Below are 16,762 nucleotides of genomic sequence, written 5' to 3'. Positions count from 1 at the left end.
ACATTGTTATCTGTTACATACATTGTCGTAGCTTTTGTTAAGTTTATTTTTGTTTGTGTTTCTGATACGTTTGATATACTTGAGTTGAGCGTTGGAAATATATAAAATATAAATATTTTAACATGTGAATATGTATCTTTTATTATCCCTTCTTAAAATGTGTAAGCCAATTTTATATTTGTCTTTGGTGTGGTAGTATAGATGGTCTATTCCTAGTGAGTTTTTGAGGGTTTATTTATTTATCCATTCATATTATGAATGGTAGTCTACCTGTTACATCAACTAACAGGGTTACCCTATAAGTTTAGCAGGCTGGTGGACACATGAATTTGGTGGTGGTGACTGCAGCAGCAGAGGTGGCCTGGGGTGGAGTCAAATTCCCAGCCTGATTTACTGTCCCAGTCCGCCACTGAGTCCCGATGTTGTAAAACGCGATGACAATGTGCGGCATTTATTATATGTTGACCAAGTGGATCTCTGAGCTCATGCGAGTGAGTGGGGGTGGGGCTTATTAGCATATTCATAGATCTGCATTATACTAAATGCAGCAAAAGTGTAAAGTTACATTCAAGCTATTTTAAGGCATTTAAATAAATAAAAAATTCAAAGGAAAAAACATTTTGGTGATCAAAGATGAGATTTAAGGGGTAAAAGGTCTATATAATTGACGTCACTTTTTTTAGATGCACTGTGTACAAAAGTAAATGTGCATTTTCTTTGTTTTGTGCTTATGTAACACAGATGAATAAACTGTAGGTCAAAGCTTAACACCAGACTGTAGAAATAATGTCTTACAGAGTTAAAAGTTCATGCACAGTCACATGCAGATGGTTGTCTTGTATTGAAAAGTTAACTTGTATGTGAACAGAATCCACAAAAAATTTCAAATCACAGAGTATATCTCAAGTATATCTAATATATATACTTGAGATTATATCTAAGTATATCTCAAATTACAGATTTATATTAAACACAGTAAACAAGATGCATCCGTTTAGTGACTTTATTTTATTTTCCCTGAACAGTTTTGTCATTGGTCATTTGGGGTGAACTGGACAACAAAACAGACACATGTATGCAAAAGTCAAGCACATTATGTACTGATTCTTATTGTGAAAAGAAATCAAGTGTAAAAGTCAAATGAAAGATGAGGTTGCAGTGCTTATAGCCAAGGGCTCCGGTCATCTTTCAGGATAACACCATAGTCTGGAACTCTGTAGAGGAGGAGGAACATCAATTTATTTTGACAATAATATTATAATAGACTAATTTATGAACACTAATTAATGAATAAGGCTTAAAACAAGAAGAACATTTTACTGTGAACTCTCTTTCTCAGTAATTTACATGCTGCTTTCAGACTTTGTAATGTCTCAGACCGTGCATGACCGTTACTCAGGCTTGAAATAATAATTTGAGGTGACCCTGATCTTTGATCCTCTTATGCAATGCAATGGTAGATTTTTTTTCACTAGAGTTTCCATGATCTAAAACAGATATTCAATCTTAGCTCTTGGTGTCGCAGTAATGATCAGAGAAATGACATAAAAGAGATCAAGCAAAGGACATAATATAACAGAAACATCTACCATGTAAAATAAATACTCCCTTTTCCCATAGTTGCAAAGGAATAAAAATCTGAAATCTTATTAAGTGTGCATACAAAATGGTAAAACATTTAGATGCATAAAACTGCAAAGAATGAATGAAAACAAAGAAACAATGAGAAAACAGTACCGTCTACTCCAATCCGGCCGTCGCTATCATCATCTGCAGCTGTAAGGAGGCTTTTAATCTCCTTTTCTGTCAGGGTTCGTGCCCCCGGGAAAAATCGCTGGAGAAAGAACCTGATGCACACAAATCCATTGATGAGAAGAATGAAGTGCTGCACAGTGTTCGTCACTGAAGCTCTGCATTTTAACCCATTTCAGATCTTCTTCTATGCAGTCACATAGAGCTGAACTCATCAATCAACTGATCAAATATGATCTCTTTCACCAGTTCTGGCTAAAATGTGAGCTAAAAATTAAAGCTTCAAAGGATTGAATGTCATCTCTCCAGCCCTGAGTTCTAGCTCTGCTGATGTCATTACATAATGCAAATCACTTAAAGCAGGGACAGAAAAAACATAATGACAGCATCTCCATGGATTACATTTGAAAAGGACTTAGTTTAAATGGAACTCTGGTATTATCAGGTAAGACATGAACATTTAATGTAAAGCTTATATGAAAGTAATTCTCTTTAAGCTCCGGATTTCATGCATGTCTATTGCGAGCATAGTATTTTAGCATTAGAAGCGCTTTCTCTGATCACCCTGAACAACGAGGCAGCATATTGAAACCATAAAACCTTTAGGAATTGTGCTTCGAGTAACATGAAAGTACATCAACATAGTCTATGGCTTTGTATATGTACATTTTGTGGGGTTTAGAGCATACATTGAAATCATATCACATTATTTGTGATGTGTTACATGAATTCAGTACCAGCCAAAATGACATACTTGAGCTCAGCCTCCTCAATAAATCCACTGTTATCCTCATCTATGATACGGAAGACATCCTTCACCTCTTGGGGACTTTTCTGGCTCAAGCCACAAAGTTGGAAGAACTTTTTATAACAAAAGGAGTCTGGAGCTGTTGGAGAAAAACATATGTGATCATCTCAACATGAGATAGAATTACAATTTATTTTATTATTATTGTTATTATTATTTATTAGGATTATTACATTATTCAGTACATTTGGTTTCTCTTTGCTATACCTTGGCAGTCTTTGACAGCATTTTCAATGGCTTCAGCTGAGAGGATGGAAGTAAGTGACATATTCAAACTGTTGGAGGAAAAAAAAAATATCATTTTTAGATTTTATACTCTTTATGAATCTATTATTTATATATTTGAACAGTTTGTGAACACACACACATTTGAAGTAGATTTAAATGAATTCAATTATTCAAAATGGACAGAAATAAAAGCCTTATATAAAAGGCAAATAATTTGTAACATTTTAAAATCATTCACTTTCTAAAATGTTATTTGGTCTACATGCTCAATCTTTCACTCTCATCTATTTGCTGAAATAGATCACTTTCAAATTTAAAATTTAAGTTAAATCAGTAAAACTCCAAACTACCCCAAGGATAGCCAGGACTAACGCTTATAAACATATGATCAGTTTATATATGTTTATACTGATGGTAAGCGGAAAGCAGCATCTGACCTGTGAAGAGTTCTCCTCGCGCTGATCCAGAGTAGAGGTAAGGCTGTGTGATAGCGCCTCTCATCCACTGACAACTTATATATATGTATATGCTAATGGGACGGACAATGAGAGATGCTTGGGTTACCTGTCCGTGTATCAAATTCGTGTTGCACAGCTCGACTTGAATTTCTTGCCTAACTAATTATCCTTTACTATTTAAATGAGCCTCAGACCGAATGCACACACCTGCACTTCGCCCTAATAGTGTGTTCTTGGAAAGAAACGCTCCGCGCGCGCCCGTGTGTTTGTGTGTGTGTGTGTGTGTGTGTGTGTCACTTTTATCACAGTCTGCCTGTTGTTTCTCTGAATGTATCAGTAAACAACAATTAGGCCTACTTTAAGAATGAAACCACTTTTGCTGTGTGTTAGACTTAAAACAAATATTTAACGTCTCATTCTCATTGGACACCCAAACAAACAAACAAACAAACAAACAAACAAGTAAAAATGTATATACATAGTGTTCTATATTTATAGATATATAAAGACATTAAAATATGTGTAACCAATTATTTTACCAATTAAATGTTTTTTAGACATTTTTATAAACACATTTCTAATGTCTCATTCTTATTGGACACACACACACACACACACACACACACACACACACACACACACACACACACACACACACACACACAAACAAATAATATGTATATTCATTTGTTTATACATAATGTATATACATTTAAGTATGTTATTGTTTTATATTTATACTGGACCTAAAATATATAGACAATAAATATGTTTAAACAATGACTTTAACAATAAAATGTTTTCCCCCCACATTTGTTGTTTGTTAGACATTGTAAACACATTTACAACGTGTCATTCTTGCTGGTTAAACAAACAAACACATTTATGCATGCTATTGTTGGATCTAATATATAAAGACATATATATATATATATATATATATATATATATATATATATATATATATATATATATGCTTTAGACATTTTTTGTAATCAATTTTATGTTTCACTATACATTTACATACATAAATAAAATGTATATTTTTATTTATATTGGACATATGTGTCACCCTTATTATGATAGCACATAACCTCATTAAAGTGATGTACAGTTCCATAAATAATGATAAATTAAAATAAAGACATCATTATTCTTTTTCAAGTGTCTTCACTTTTTATTACTTATTCATTTATAGTGAATTCATGGTACACATGCTTTCCCTGGGATTCAAACCCATGACTTTGGTGTTGCTAGCACTACTGGTTGAGTGCAGGAAAACCTGTTATAGGTAGTTGTGACTTCATATAGTCAGCCCTGTTATAACTGTAAAAAACTAATTACTGAACACTGGATATTTGTATAAATGATCAGCATTACATTGTTAAACTGTTAAATCTGTTACTTTTTTAAAGGTACTTTTTTAGCTATATATCACAACACATTTTACAATTGTCATATTTAGCTTGAGATGCGATTTATCAACACTTAACTGCATTTTTCAACAGAATGTTTTAACATCTTAAAATGTACATGATGCATAAAATCTTCTTATCAAAATGGAAAAGGTCACCCTTTTGTGGGATGACCCATCTGCACAGGCATTGCTTATGAACTGTTTGACCTCTGCTGTGTGAATTACCTTTGATCTGTTTCACAAGATGTAGTTAACATCATCACCTATTTTGCGCTCCAATGCCAGTTAATTAATAACAATACTGTAAGATACAGTATTTGATGCTGATGTTTTGCTGTTTCACAATTATGCATGCTCACACAGATTCTTATGCTTGATTTATTGCCAGGTTCGTTTGGCAACTTAAATACAGCTTTACATTTAATGAGATTCACTTTGTCTTAGCTTTAAATGAGTAGTCAGGAGTCCAATCCACTTAGGTAGACACTGAGACTAATCATCTACTCATGCAGCTTGACACTTTTCTCTTACTTTGTCACTAATCTGACCAATATCTGACAGAGTAATGATTGATCTTACAGAGAAAGAATTTTCTGCATCGTTTGCTATTTCGTTAGAATTCAAAGTAAATATATACAGCAAAGATAATGGACAACCTACTGAAACTTATTATGTGAGAAACTAAATAATACTCAATGTCCATAAAAAAAAGCATATATCAAAATTTTTATATATTTTAATATAATGCATCAAATAAAAAAGTGTTTCTTGCTTCCTTGCTTAAAGATGTTTGATGATAATTATGCAGGCATGTAGTAGGAAAGTGATGAAGAAATGGCATTACCGATTGCCTTTGGCCTGTCATTGAAAGGGGAAGACAAGACATTGGAGCTACCCAGCCAACAAACCAATACACTCTAATGCACTGAACTGACTGGTAGTGTTACGGCATAGCGATCTATCCATTTACATTCTCTAATTTGTTGGTACAGTACAGCCAACATGTCTTCTGCTGTGTTTTGTTGAGTCTGCAGTTGACATTAATGACAAATTAAAAATAAAACAAATGACAAATGTTAAAAAAAAAAAAAACTAAATAAACACTTTTTGCAATAGATCACTTTGGTGTTTAAATCTAAATAAGCAAAAAAAAAAAAAAGAAAAAAAAAAAAGGTTTATACAGGAGAGATGCTGCAAGAATGTGTGGCATATAAAATGTGGCACCAGACACCACCTAATGGCGGCCACATTGTACTTCAAGATACATATGATACCTCAGTTCGGTTCATACTGTGCATATGCTTTTTAAAGTCACCATGAAATCAAAATGGACAATTCTTATTTTTTATGGAATGGAATATAGCAGTATTTATTATAAATGATTTATCTGTGCTCATCTTTAATCAAAATCACTTCCCCTCTCTCTTCTCTTCTCTTCTCTTCTCTTCTCTTCTCTTCTCTTCTCTTCTCTTCTCAAGGGCGGGTCAACTTGTCACTCACATGAGATCACATGCAATAGCAAACCACAATGATCCAATGATCCAATCAATTCACGATGGACAAAATCAAGCCCCGTCCTACATTTTTTCTTGTTTGAGAAGCTGTTTCACTCAGATATACATTATGTCACAATAAGTAAAAAAAGCAACTTTGAAATCTTCTAAAATGTGCTAAATCTTTCTATTCCATAGTATTTACAAAGCCATCTTTTAGGGCCAATTGACCCTTCGCAAAGACCCGCCCCCCTTAGTTACTGTTGCTTTGTCTGACAAGCCGGCGCTGTCACGCCACACAGAGTGAAAAATACATCGCGGAGCAAAGAGGACACTGAAAACAAAGTCCCAGCTTTCAAACTGTGTATTTTTTTAAGAAATTTGAACAATAAAAACCGTTTTGTGGATTGCTGTAGCGCCTCAGCTCAAGAGGCTCGTGAACCAATCATCTCTTCTTACTAGTTAATTTATAGCATCAAATAAACATGAATGAACATGAGAAGGAAAGTTGTTTTAAACGCGGAAAGACATCAGTACACACCATTTTTCAAGTTGAAGTCGAGGTTAATCTTCTAACTCCTGACTGCTTTGTCGTACAAATTGGCGGATTCGGCGTTATGATTGGTTAGATCACTTGTCAATCAAACTCCTGGCAGGGGTCAATTCATACCACACAGACAAACGCCAACAAACAAGTTGGCAGTTGGATTTAGAATTTTATGAAAAATAACTGTCATTTTCACACTGCCCCAACAGACACCAACAAACACTGATTGAACATGGTCAGTCAGGTGAAAACAAACCCAGACCAGCTCCAACAGACGGCAACAAGGGTACACTGATCAGACAAAACCCACAAAAACGTGTTGTTGCTGTTTGGTGTGAATCGGCCTTAATTAGTCTTCCTGATCCCCACAAAGCCACTGCAAATGTGCCCATCTTACAGAAAGTAGCTAAAGCTATAATGGTGAATAGAGTGCTGCAGAGATGACGTCAAAACACAGTGGTTCCCTCAAGATTTTCCTATGGGTTTTTATAATGGGATTCAATTTATGAGTGCAATAAGGTCTGTGGTAAACTTGAACATTTTACGATAATTAAACATTTTGTTCTACAACATAAACTACATACAACTACACAAAATGCACATTTTGAAGTTGTTACGTTTATTTTTAAAAACATATGTTTCTAATAATAACTAGATAAGAACTTTTGGGGTGTCAGTGTGTGTAGTTTACATTGTAGAGCAAAACGTTGAAGTATCCTCAAGTTGTGGGTTATGTAAACACATAGGAAAATCTTTGAAGTCTCTGTTGTAATATATTCACACAATAAAAAGACAAAGACTCAAAAATGAAAAATAGTATTTATTTTCTCATTGTCCTTTCCCAAAAACGGGATCAAAGATTTTACAGAAACCAACATTCATATCTACAATGCGAAAGACCGTGTGGCATTGACAGTCATTGTGAACGAAGTGCAGCATGGGAGTGGACAGTCAGAATTGTGTATAAAAATCAGCCACCGAGATAAAAAAAGTGGAGATCTCAGGCTACGATACTGGTTGTCAGCAAAAGTTGTTGGTCAGGTGCCATTTATGCCTTGACCAAGGCGGCGAACTCTATAAAATTAAGGAATTAAGAAGAAACAATGAATCAAGACATTGTAGAGCGGCTGGAATTATATGTTAGCAATTATGGATTTACAAATAAGCAAAAATTCCTCACCATCAACTCCAATCTTGCCATCACCATCAGAGTCTCCAGCTTTCAAGAAGACCTTTGTCTCTGCATCAGTGAGTGCCCTGGCACCAGCAGAGAAGTTCTGCAGGAACAGTCTGAAGAGCACAAGCAAACAATCAACCCCAATAATTGTTCCAGGGTTTGAAAAAGTAAAAAGAGATTTAAGACTTACTTAAAAAAGTAATTTTTGACTTACTTGAGCTCATCCTCCTCAATGAAGCCGCTCTTGTCCTGGTCAATGACAGCGAAGGCCTTCTTGATGTCATCAGCACTCTTGGCGGACAGGCCGACCTTGGCGAAGAAGTCCTTGTAGCTGAAGGAGTCAGCAGCTGGAAAGTAATTTCATCAGGTTTTTAACATGATGGTGGACATAAATGGTAGAAGGTCTAAGAAGAACATTTGATTTCAGGGTCTTGAAAAACACGACAAGCTCTAACAAATGCTGTTTTCACTGATATTTCCATTAAATGAAAATTCTGTCATCATTTACTCACCCTCATGTTGTTCCAAATCCACACAACTTTCTTCCGTGGAGCACAGAAGGAGATGTTAGGCAGAATGACAGTCTCAGTCACCACTCACTTTCAATGCTTCTTTGTCCATACATGAAAGTAAATAGTGACTGAGACTGTCAGTCCCTAACATTCTGCTTTTTGTTCCACCCAAAAAAGAAAGTCAAGTGGGTTTGGAACGACATGAAATTGATGTTCTCGCTTTAGGTTGTAGGTCAATGGGACGGTCCAGAAACATGCAGGTTACCTTGGCAGGCCTGCAGGGCTGCAGTGATGTCAGCCTCATTCAGAATTCCAGCGAATGCCATGATTAGCCTAAAAAATGCCAGAGGGTTTCATTTTAAATGGATATATACATTCATTTGAAGTTATACATAAATATATAGCCTATACATGTCATTTCAGCTTTATAATACTCCAGACACACAGATCATCAGAAATGATTTGCTTCCATATGCTTGGTCATATAAATTGCATATGTCTTTAACAACAGAGTGTGTTATGATAAATCCCACCCAGTTCTGGCGTAATCAAACCGCTTAATAAAGAGCGACATCCAAACACGTCCAAACTCCAAGACACAAATTATTCCCACTCCAGGTGGCCAAGATTTAACACGTCAAACCATCCTCTCCGGATCAGCCCGAAGTCGTACGGCCGTTGTTGCTCGAAGTTTTTCTTCCTTCGTTGCAAGATATTGTGAGCTGAGCTCGTGTAGTTTCATCTGTGAAGACACTCACCTCTGGTTGTCTTTAGGGTTTAGGTTTGGATTCGCAAGGATGAAATTGGCTACTGCAGTGAGCACCAACTCTGTGGCTTCCACCTTATATACCACTACTCAACCGAAATATAAGGCATAATGTAATGGACACCGCATGGGAGGAGGTTGGTTGAAAAACTCGTCCAGTAGTCAGGCTATTCTATTTATATGAGGATGCTTATGTATAAGTCCTTAATATCGCGCCGGCTAATAATATACGATGCTGATATGGATGAAAGCCCTCTGTAGTATGAATCTGAAGATGAGCGGCAAGAGTTAAGGTCATATTGCCTGAGAGAAACTAAGTACGCTGTGGCGTACAGTAGCCTAACTGAGGCAAATCATCTCACACGCTTTGGAGTCTCAAGAGGAGCGCATGAATCACAAACGAACCCATAATAGCCTACTGACTTTTCAGTCGATAGCCTACTGTGTGCTTTGGAAATGTAAGGTAAATGCACGAGAGAGCTTTTAAAAAGTCTTTTTGTGTTACACGAACATATAGCCAGTGATTTCAGCTTTCGGTTCTCGCTTCTTTCTTTTGCATCTATCCTAAGGCTGTGTGCTTCTCTTGCCAGCGTCACGTTTGATTTTAAAGTCATAAAATAGACTTCTATTGACTTAATCAGGCTTATGATAAAAATGTGTCTAAAACTTGGACGTTGTTTAGGAAGAGGCTTCTTGTTTGATTCTATTTAGCAGTTTACTGAAAATTAGGCTATATTATATTTCATCTATGCAAAAACAGTTTGCCTATAGGCTATGTTCTACAATAAAGATGATTATGGCTCCCTTTTTTGCTGTTGTGCGTGATAATGACATTTTTATTGACAGTTTTGGCAGTTAATGACATAAGCCTTGGGTTACTTATCCCAAGTCTAAGGATCCTAAATTCTAAATCATTTCAAAGCCAAGTCACATTTAGACAATACAAAGCAGCTATAGGCCTACATGAAAATAACAGTGTTAATGTTGTAAATTCCATCAATTATAAACATCTTCCATTTCAGCGGTAAAACCGCTCTACAGAAGACATTATTGAAAAGTTAGTTATAAAGTTAGTGTCATAATTAAGCTCAATTCAGTTAAAATCTTGTTTGTCAGTGCAGTTAAATTGATAACATTACTGAATATTAATTGTCTTTTTAATAACATCTCTAATTTAAAACTCCCATTTAAATATGATGATAAGTATGTGCATTGGAGACAGTGATTCTTTGTTCTAATTACATTTCAAATTGTGTGCATAAATAGACTACCTATAGAATTTAAAATGTTCAAAAACATTTTTTGAAACATGATTTTTGATTTTTTTAAAATGGAAAACCCACTTTCAGCACTCCTTAACGTTATCATTAAGTAAATAAAGAGCTAATGTGTCATTTAAAAGAGTTATTAAAAGATTTTTATGAAATAGTAACACTACTATGTACACCACATTTTGAATTCAGAATTATTATTTACTATGCGTTAAATAAGATCTGATGTCCATATTGATTAGACTAGAGAATAAACTTTCTTTTTCTTTATTTCTTTCTTTGGCAAAGAGGCAAAGATTTTAATTGAATCCTATGAATAAATCAATACTATTCTTTAGTTAGTATAACCATTACACAGAACTGTGTTGTTAAAAGTACACTCAAGTAAAGAAAGTGAGCTTCTCCTTTGCTTCAGTCATGTTGTGTGTGATATGCCTTTGGGATCTGAGTATAAAGTGACATGCTCAATCAGTCACTGAGAGCTTTGAGTGAAAGTGATGCCTGCACAAGGCTCATTAGCTCACTTCCTGTTGATCATCAGGACATTAAGTGAGCATGTGTACAAATCCTTATGGTGAACTGTGTTAGACAGGAGTCACTCTAAGCCATTGCCTGTTTACATTCAAAAACTGCTTATACCTCTGTCATTTTAACTATATGCCTATAGGCCTACTCATTCACACTGCTTGCTAAAGTGTTAATGCCTGTGCTTCTTATATGATTCGGTTGTGCTAATGCACCACTGTTCATATCTAGACACTCTTATAGCAGTTTGAACACTTAAAATAAAAAAATAGGATTTTTTCACTCAGAGTAAGATATTGAGTCAAGAATATTGTTTTTAAATCGAATGTGTTTTTATTTCCTTAAAGTGCAAAAGAGGTTGTAAGTTTGCACACAGAAGGTTTTTTACAGAACAATACAATGCAATGAAACAACATTAATAATAAATAGCTTTTCAAGACATTGAGCGTTGCGTTCTTTGCAAAGAGGAGTTTGCAGGGCATTCATAAATAAATATAAAAAAGATGATAGGTAAGCAGAGTTCTGGTTCCAAAGACAAGGGTCCATGAATGCTTAGGCCTTTACAAGCAAAGCAAACTCTGTGGAAAGAAAGTGATAAAAAAACAAACAATTACAGTCTGAAACTGATAATTTTAACATCTCATTCATATAAGTAAGAGCAGCTAAAGGTTTAGAGGTATAACCTTCTGTCTTGACTAACATCATCCAAAAATGTATACTAGCCTACATATATGAAGTTAGAACTAAATAATTATTGATGTGTTTTCGTGAAGTTTTACTGCAGGTCTATTATTGGTTAGTCACATAAAACTATAAATGTAGCAACAAAAGCAAGAGCTATAAATGTAAGATGGAAAATCAGTTTTTTTAGGGTTTATCAAGAAAGCATTTCAAGAGTTTTTAAGCTTGATTGCATCACCAGAAGTCCTAGGTTTAATCATGAATTGCCATATAATGTTTTGACACCTATTCAAAAATTATGAATATGAGGTTAAGTACCATCAACTCCGATTTTGCCGTCACCATCGCTGTCACCAGCTGAGAGGAAGGCCTTGGTCTCAGCATCAGTCAATGCCCTGGCGCCAGCAGAGAAGGTCTGCAGGAACAGTCTGGGAACATTGAGGAGAATGTAAATGAGAAAACTGTAAAATGTTCCATAAGTGAGAGAATAAGCATTCTGTAATAGGCATATATTATAATAATATTAGCTTAAGAACTAGTTCAAGTCTATTGCTTTCGTACTTCAGCTCATCCTCCTCAATGAAGCCACTCTTGTCCTGGTCGATGACGTAGAAGGCCTTCTTGATGTCCTCGGGAGACTTTGCGGTCAGGCCGACCTTAGCAAAGAAGCTCTTGTAGTTGAAGGAGTCAGCAGCTGGAATTGCACAGAAAATACATTAAAAAATTAAATTCAAATTAATCAGCAGTCTATTGTTTTTCTGTGAAGAGTTAGCCTATAGCAGATGTGTCTTACCAGCGCATTCCTTGAGGGCTGCAGCCACATCATCGTCCTTGAGAATTCCTGCAAATGCCATTTTGATTTATCTGGAAATAAGACCCACATAAGATGATGATACATTAAGATGCTTAAACCTTTTGACATTCAATTTGGAAAAAGCTGGAACATTTAGTGTAAACCCCTTTTAATAACTCCTTGCAAAGCAGACATGAAGCTGATCCACAAACACAAATTAACTGTCAACTCTCCCATTACAGTTAAACTTGTTCCTACAGTCAAAATATGATCTCTGCGAGACAATGCCAGCCTAACGAAAAACCGAATCATTAAAAAAAAAAAAAAAAAAATGGATCATTGCAAGCTCATCCAACATCTCAGAAAGTGGCAAGTCCTTGGTTTGGGTAAGTGAAGAGATTGGTGTATTATCGCGTTTTCAGTCCTGCTGCAAGTCCGTTTACATCCTCATTTTGTTCCTCCATTTTTCGTTATCATATTCCATGGTGATTAGAGAAATTCACCGAGCCCTGGTGTATGATCCTCATGGTCTATCCGGTAAACTCACCTTTGCGCTGCGCTGGCAACTGTTCCACAGATGTGTGACGACTACCCAAAGCACCCATGGGTCCGGCTTTTATACTTTTGTCTCTGGGCTTGTAACGGACACCATTTGCTTAGGTTGGGTAAAGTTTCGAAAAAATGTGTCCACTAGTCATATAGCCCTATTTTTATCCTTTCAAAAGTGGATGCTCTGAGTCCTTATGGGAAAAATAGGAGGGACATCCTGGCGCGCATCAGTGTATGCATGAAACTGTGCGTAATGTCATTTAATTTCTCATTTTTAAAACGTTTTTCGTATTTTGCCCGTTTTCAGCCTTGTCTAATCATAGTTTGGAATCAATAGAAAATCCCTGTAGAAAGAAGCACATAAGATTATGCTGGATAAAATGAAATTCCCATTTTGCAGTCCATTTATTTATTTATTTAATTATTTATTTATAAAGTTCCTATATCCATATGATTAAATTCTTTATTCTTTTATATGTGTTGTTCTCATTAGGTTTCCATAACTATTTTTTAAATTATTATTATTATTTTAATTCCATTAATATTCCTTTCAGATATTTTGCACCATTTTTTTATGTTGTTTTTTTCTTTGGGAAGAAGGGGGGGGGGGGGGGTGAAAACCCATTTACAGCCTCTGTACTATATATATTCTACATGCAAGATGATGCTAAGCAGATTCTGGGACAGCTGGGGGCTTGGACAGGAGCAAACGTTTCAGAGTTTCAGATTACAAGCAAATACGATGAAACACTTAAAATTTTGTTTCTGAAGTAGGTTACACAAATAAATATTTGTATTCAACACTGATAACCAATGCACAAAATGACGAAAAAGAAGTGTATTTTACATATCATTGTGATTTTATTGTGTTCACTTGTTTACTCAACAGCTATTTAAGTTTGGATGATAATATTATAATTAAAGTTAATGTTTGTCACCAGCATGCATAATCATGCATAATGTTGAATAATTCTCTTTATAGGCAACATATATTCAAGATGGCATGGTGGCTTTTTGCCTCACAGCAAGAAGGTCTCAGGTTCAAGGTTATAAGAGTTTGCATGTTATCCCCGTGTCAGGGAGGGTTTCCTCCAGGTGCTCTGGATTCCCCCCACACAGTCCAAATAGGTGGAAGTTAGGTGGAATGGACATGCCAAATTGGCTGTAGGTGTGAATGCGTGTGCGTGAGTCCCAAACCATGTAATGAGAAGGGTTGGGAAAGTCCTGGCAACCTGCTCCAGAAAGAATATTGCCAAGAAAATTCATGGACAGTCTCTCGCGTTTGGCCATAGAATCACCAAGAGTCGGATATGACTGAAGTGGTAATAGATGGATATTCATGATGACTTATTTGCAACAATGATTATGCAAGAAATATTGTTTGAACATGTTTATTTTGTATTATGTTTTCTAAGCTCATTAACAATAACATTACAGTAAAACATACAAGACAGAACACAATCCTGCACAATTCATCTTTTGAAAACTGCTACTGACAAGATCCCAGTGGCAAATCTCAGCTTTTTTCTTTGTTTGACAGTCACAGCATGGTCTCAGGAAGCGTTAACAAGGGCTGAAAATTCTACAGGAAATGAGGAAATGTAGATTAATCTCTTACATTTATACATATTTATAAAGTATCTGAGGATATATACCAACCTTCCCATCCAATCTTCCCATCCCCATCCATGTCTCCAGCCATGAGGAATGCCTTGGTTTCAGCTGCTGTAAGAGCACGAGCCCCTTTTGAGAAGTTTTGTAGAAACAACCTGGAAAATGAGTTACAATACAATAAGTAATCACATGGAGAGTATTCGTTTGAAATGTCTGTGTAATTAAGGAATAAAAAGGTCATGTTGATACTGATACACAAACAACTGCAACCATTTTGCATATCAGTTATCGCTGGTATTAACAATTGACTGTTTCAACTCAATTTCAACGTAATAGTTTATTTGATGTGTAATGTGCTGAATGACTAAATATTATCTATAACATACACTGTAAATCCCAATAAGTTCAGAATACTCAAAACATTTGAGGAAACTTATTACCTCAAAATATTTAAGTAAACTAACTCATTTTTTTAAAGTTGGTAGAACTTAAAATTTTTGTGACAAGTGGGGCGGGGATGAGAGCCATGGAAGCGGATCAAGGCCAGTGTGGTGCACAGGTGTCTCTCACTAACAGTCCCGTCACCAGCATCCCTTTCCCAACTCATCATAATGTTAATTACATACAGTTAATTTACATAAACATCACATTCAGATCTTGGTTAAATGTTACATAGCAAATAACACATACTATTATCAGAGAGACTGTCATTACATACTTGCATATATGTAATCAAACAACATATGTGGTCTTAAATGTTTTGCAGCTCATCCTCAACCTAACCACGGCTTTGCTCTTCACCACAGTGGTAACCCTACAAAACTAACATAACAGAACCCCCCCTGAATCCCAACATAACATAACATTAAACATTAACTTATATCTCCATATGTTAATCTTGTGCAAAAACACACAAAATAACACTTAATTTCAACATTTATATGGTCTGACGCAAGGCATGCTGGGAATTAAAAATCTGCTGCAGCTCAACTCAATCATATTAAGTTCAGCTTACTACAATGAAATTTTGAGTTCATGCAACTTTTTTCTATTAAGTACAATGAACTTTCATTATTATTTGAGTGAAACAAACTCATTTAATTTAATTAATTTCACTGTTCGGTTTTACAGTGTATCACAGGATTGTGCACTAATATCATCTCTAATTTAACAGTTTTCAGTAGCTCTAGCTGCCACATAAACTTATGAAAAAAGAAAATTACTGAACTGTAACTCATCCTGTTCGATGAACCCACTCTTGTCCTGGTCCAACATTTTAAAGATCTTCTCTATCTCACGTGGAGACTTCTTTGACAAACCTACTGTGGCGAAAAACGTCCTTGGGCTGAAAGAATCCTTTGCTGTGGAAGTCAAATAAAAAAAGGCTGAACATCAGTCCAAATTCGGACAAAATTCGGACTAAAAAACAAACAACATTTCAATAAGAAAACACCAATAATCAATTCAAACTAATTCACAGAGGTGAATCTCAATTATGTTTCTTTCATACACTACCTTTACATGCATTAATGGCAGTTGAAATATCAGAGGCAGCCAAGACGTCTGTGATAGCCATTTCCCAACGGATCTGAGGAAATTGTACATCCAACAGTGTCTTCACTGATTATAACAGCAAAGCTTGGGAGTCTGAACGCCACAATACGTAATGTCAAAAACCACCAGTGTTTGTATGTCATCTGCAGCTGTGTCCTTTACACCAGCTGACCTGTCCAAGACACAGTAGGACAAGCCATTGTAATGGTTACATGAGTAAAGCACCTCACAATCCACAGAATTAAACAAACACACAAAAAACTCATGATTTATATTAGACGTGATGTGTCGTTAAATATCAGCAGGTTATATTTGGTTTGTTCACTTAAAGTGAATATCTTTGTAAACATCCTGTTATTGCTTCCTGTCATTATTGGACGTCTGCCTTCACAATATGATTTAAAGGTAGCGGCCTTGAAATAGATTTAATGGAGAATTTTGCAGAGAAATGTGTTTATTTTCCACACAGATCAAAGGCCGATGTCTCCATCACAGTGTCGAAACACAATAAAATGAAAACCAGCTGTTTTCACGTGTTTACGTGACTCTATACCGATAGCTTTGTCTTTGTGCACGTGCTGATCTACAGTGTGCTGATGTGACGTCAGCTTCACTTC

General features: G+C 35.7%; 4 protein-coding genes across 5 annotated transcripts; all 4 read right to left on the bottom strand.

Annotated features, from left to right (window-relative positions):
• Window positions 1-989: 989 nt before the first annotated feature.
• On the bottom strand, window positions 990-3,496 carry pvalb9 (parvalbumin 9). Its single transcript, XM_048170769.1, has 5 exons — window positions 3,226-3,496; window positions 2,768-2,835; window positions 2,507-2,639; window positions 1,738-1,847; window positions 990-1,214 (listed from the first exon to the last, which is right to left on the bottom strand). The coding sequence occupies exons 2-5, from the start codon at window positions 2,826-2,828 to the stop codon at window positions 1,189-1,191; spliced, it is 330 nt and encodes a 109-aa protein (XP_048026726.1). The 5' UTR covers window positions 2,829-2,835; window positions 3,226-3,496; the 3' UTR covers window positions 990-1,188.
• Window positions 3,497-7,510: 4,014 nt separating this feature from the next.
• LOC125256023 (parvalbumin alpha) lies at window positions 7,511-9,303 on the bottom strand. Of its 2 annotated transcripts, none has more exons than XM_048171655.1 (5): window positions 9,151-9,303; window positions 8,658-8,725; window positions 8,095-8,227; window positions 7,884-7,993; window positions 7,511-7,777 (listed from the first exon to the last, which is right to left on the bottom strand). In XM_048171655.1, the coding sequence occupies exons 2-5, from the start codon at window positions 8,716-8,718 to the stop codon at window positions 7,752-7,754; spliced, it is 330 nt and encodes a 109-aa protein (XP_048027612.1). In that variant the 5' UTR covers window positions 8,719-8,725; window positions 9,151-9,303; the 3' UTR covers window positions 7,511-7,751. The 2 variants fall into 2 exon arrangements, with proteins under 2 accessions (XP_048027612.1, XP_048027610.1); XM_048171653.1 differs by lacking the exon at window positions 9,151-9,303 and adding an exon at window positions 8,926-8,981.
• A 1,961-nt stretch (window positions 9,304-11,264) lies between these two features.
• LOC125256025 (parvalbumin-2) lies at window positions 11,265-13,126 on the bottom strand. Its single transcript, XM_048171657.1, has 5 exons — window positions 12,976-13,126; window positions 12,429-12,499; window positions 12,197-12,329; window positions 11,954-12,063; window positions 11,265-11,532 (listed from the first exon to the last, which is right to left on the bottom strand). The coding sequence occupies exons 2-5, from the start codon at window positions 12,487-12,489 to the stop codon at window positions 11,507-11,509; spliced, it is 330 nt and encodes a 109-aa protein (XP_048027614.1). The 5' UTR covers window positions 12,490-12,499; window positions 12,976-13,126; the 3' UTR covers window positions 11,265-11,506.
• Window positions 13,127-14,354: 1,228 nt separating this feature from the next.
• On the bottom strand, window positions 14,355-16,660 carry LOC125256024 (parvalbumin, thymic-like). The gene is made up of 4 exons (XM_048171656.1): window positions 16,107-16,660; window positions 15,820-15,952; window positions 14,637-14,746; window positions 14,355-14,559 (listed from the first exon to the last, which is right to left on the bottom strand). Exons 1-4 carry the CDS (start codon window positions 16,165-16,167, stop codon window positions 14,531-14,533), a joined length of 333 nt encoding a protein of 110 aa, XP_048027613.1. The 5' UTR covers window positions 16,168-16,660; the 3' UTR covers window positions 14,355-14,530.
• Between the last annotated feature and the right edge of the window lie 102 nt (window positions 16,661-16,762).

Source organism: Megalobrama amblycephala, linkage group LG20, assembly GCF_018812025.1.
Source record: "Megalobrama amblycephala isolate DHTTF-2021 linkage group LG20, ASM1881202v1, whole genome shotgun sequence".
Taxonomy (NCBI): Eukaryota; Metazoa; Chordata; class Actinopteri; order Cypriniformes; family Xenocyprididae; genus Megalobrama; species Megalobrama amblycephala.
The sequence above is the reverse complement of the archived record's forward strand: the minus strand, read 5'-3'. Positions and strand labels throughout refer to the sequence as shown.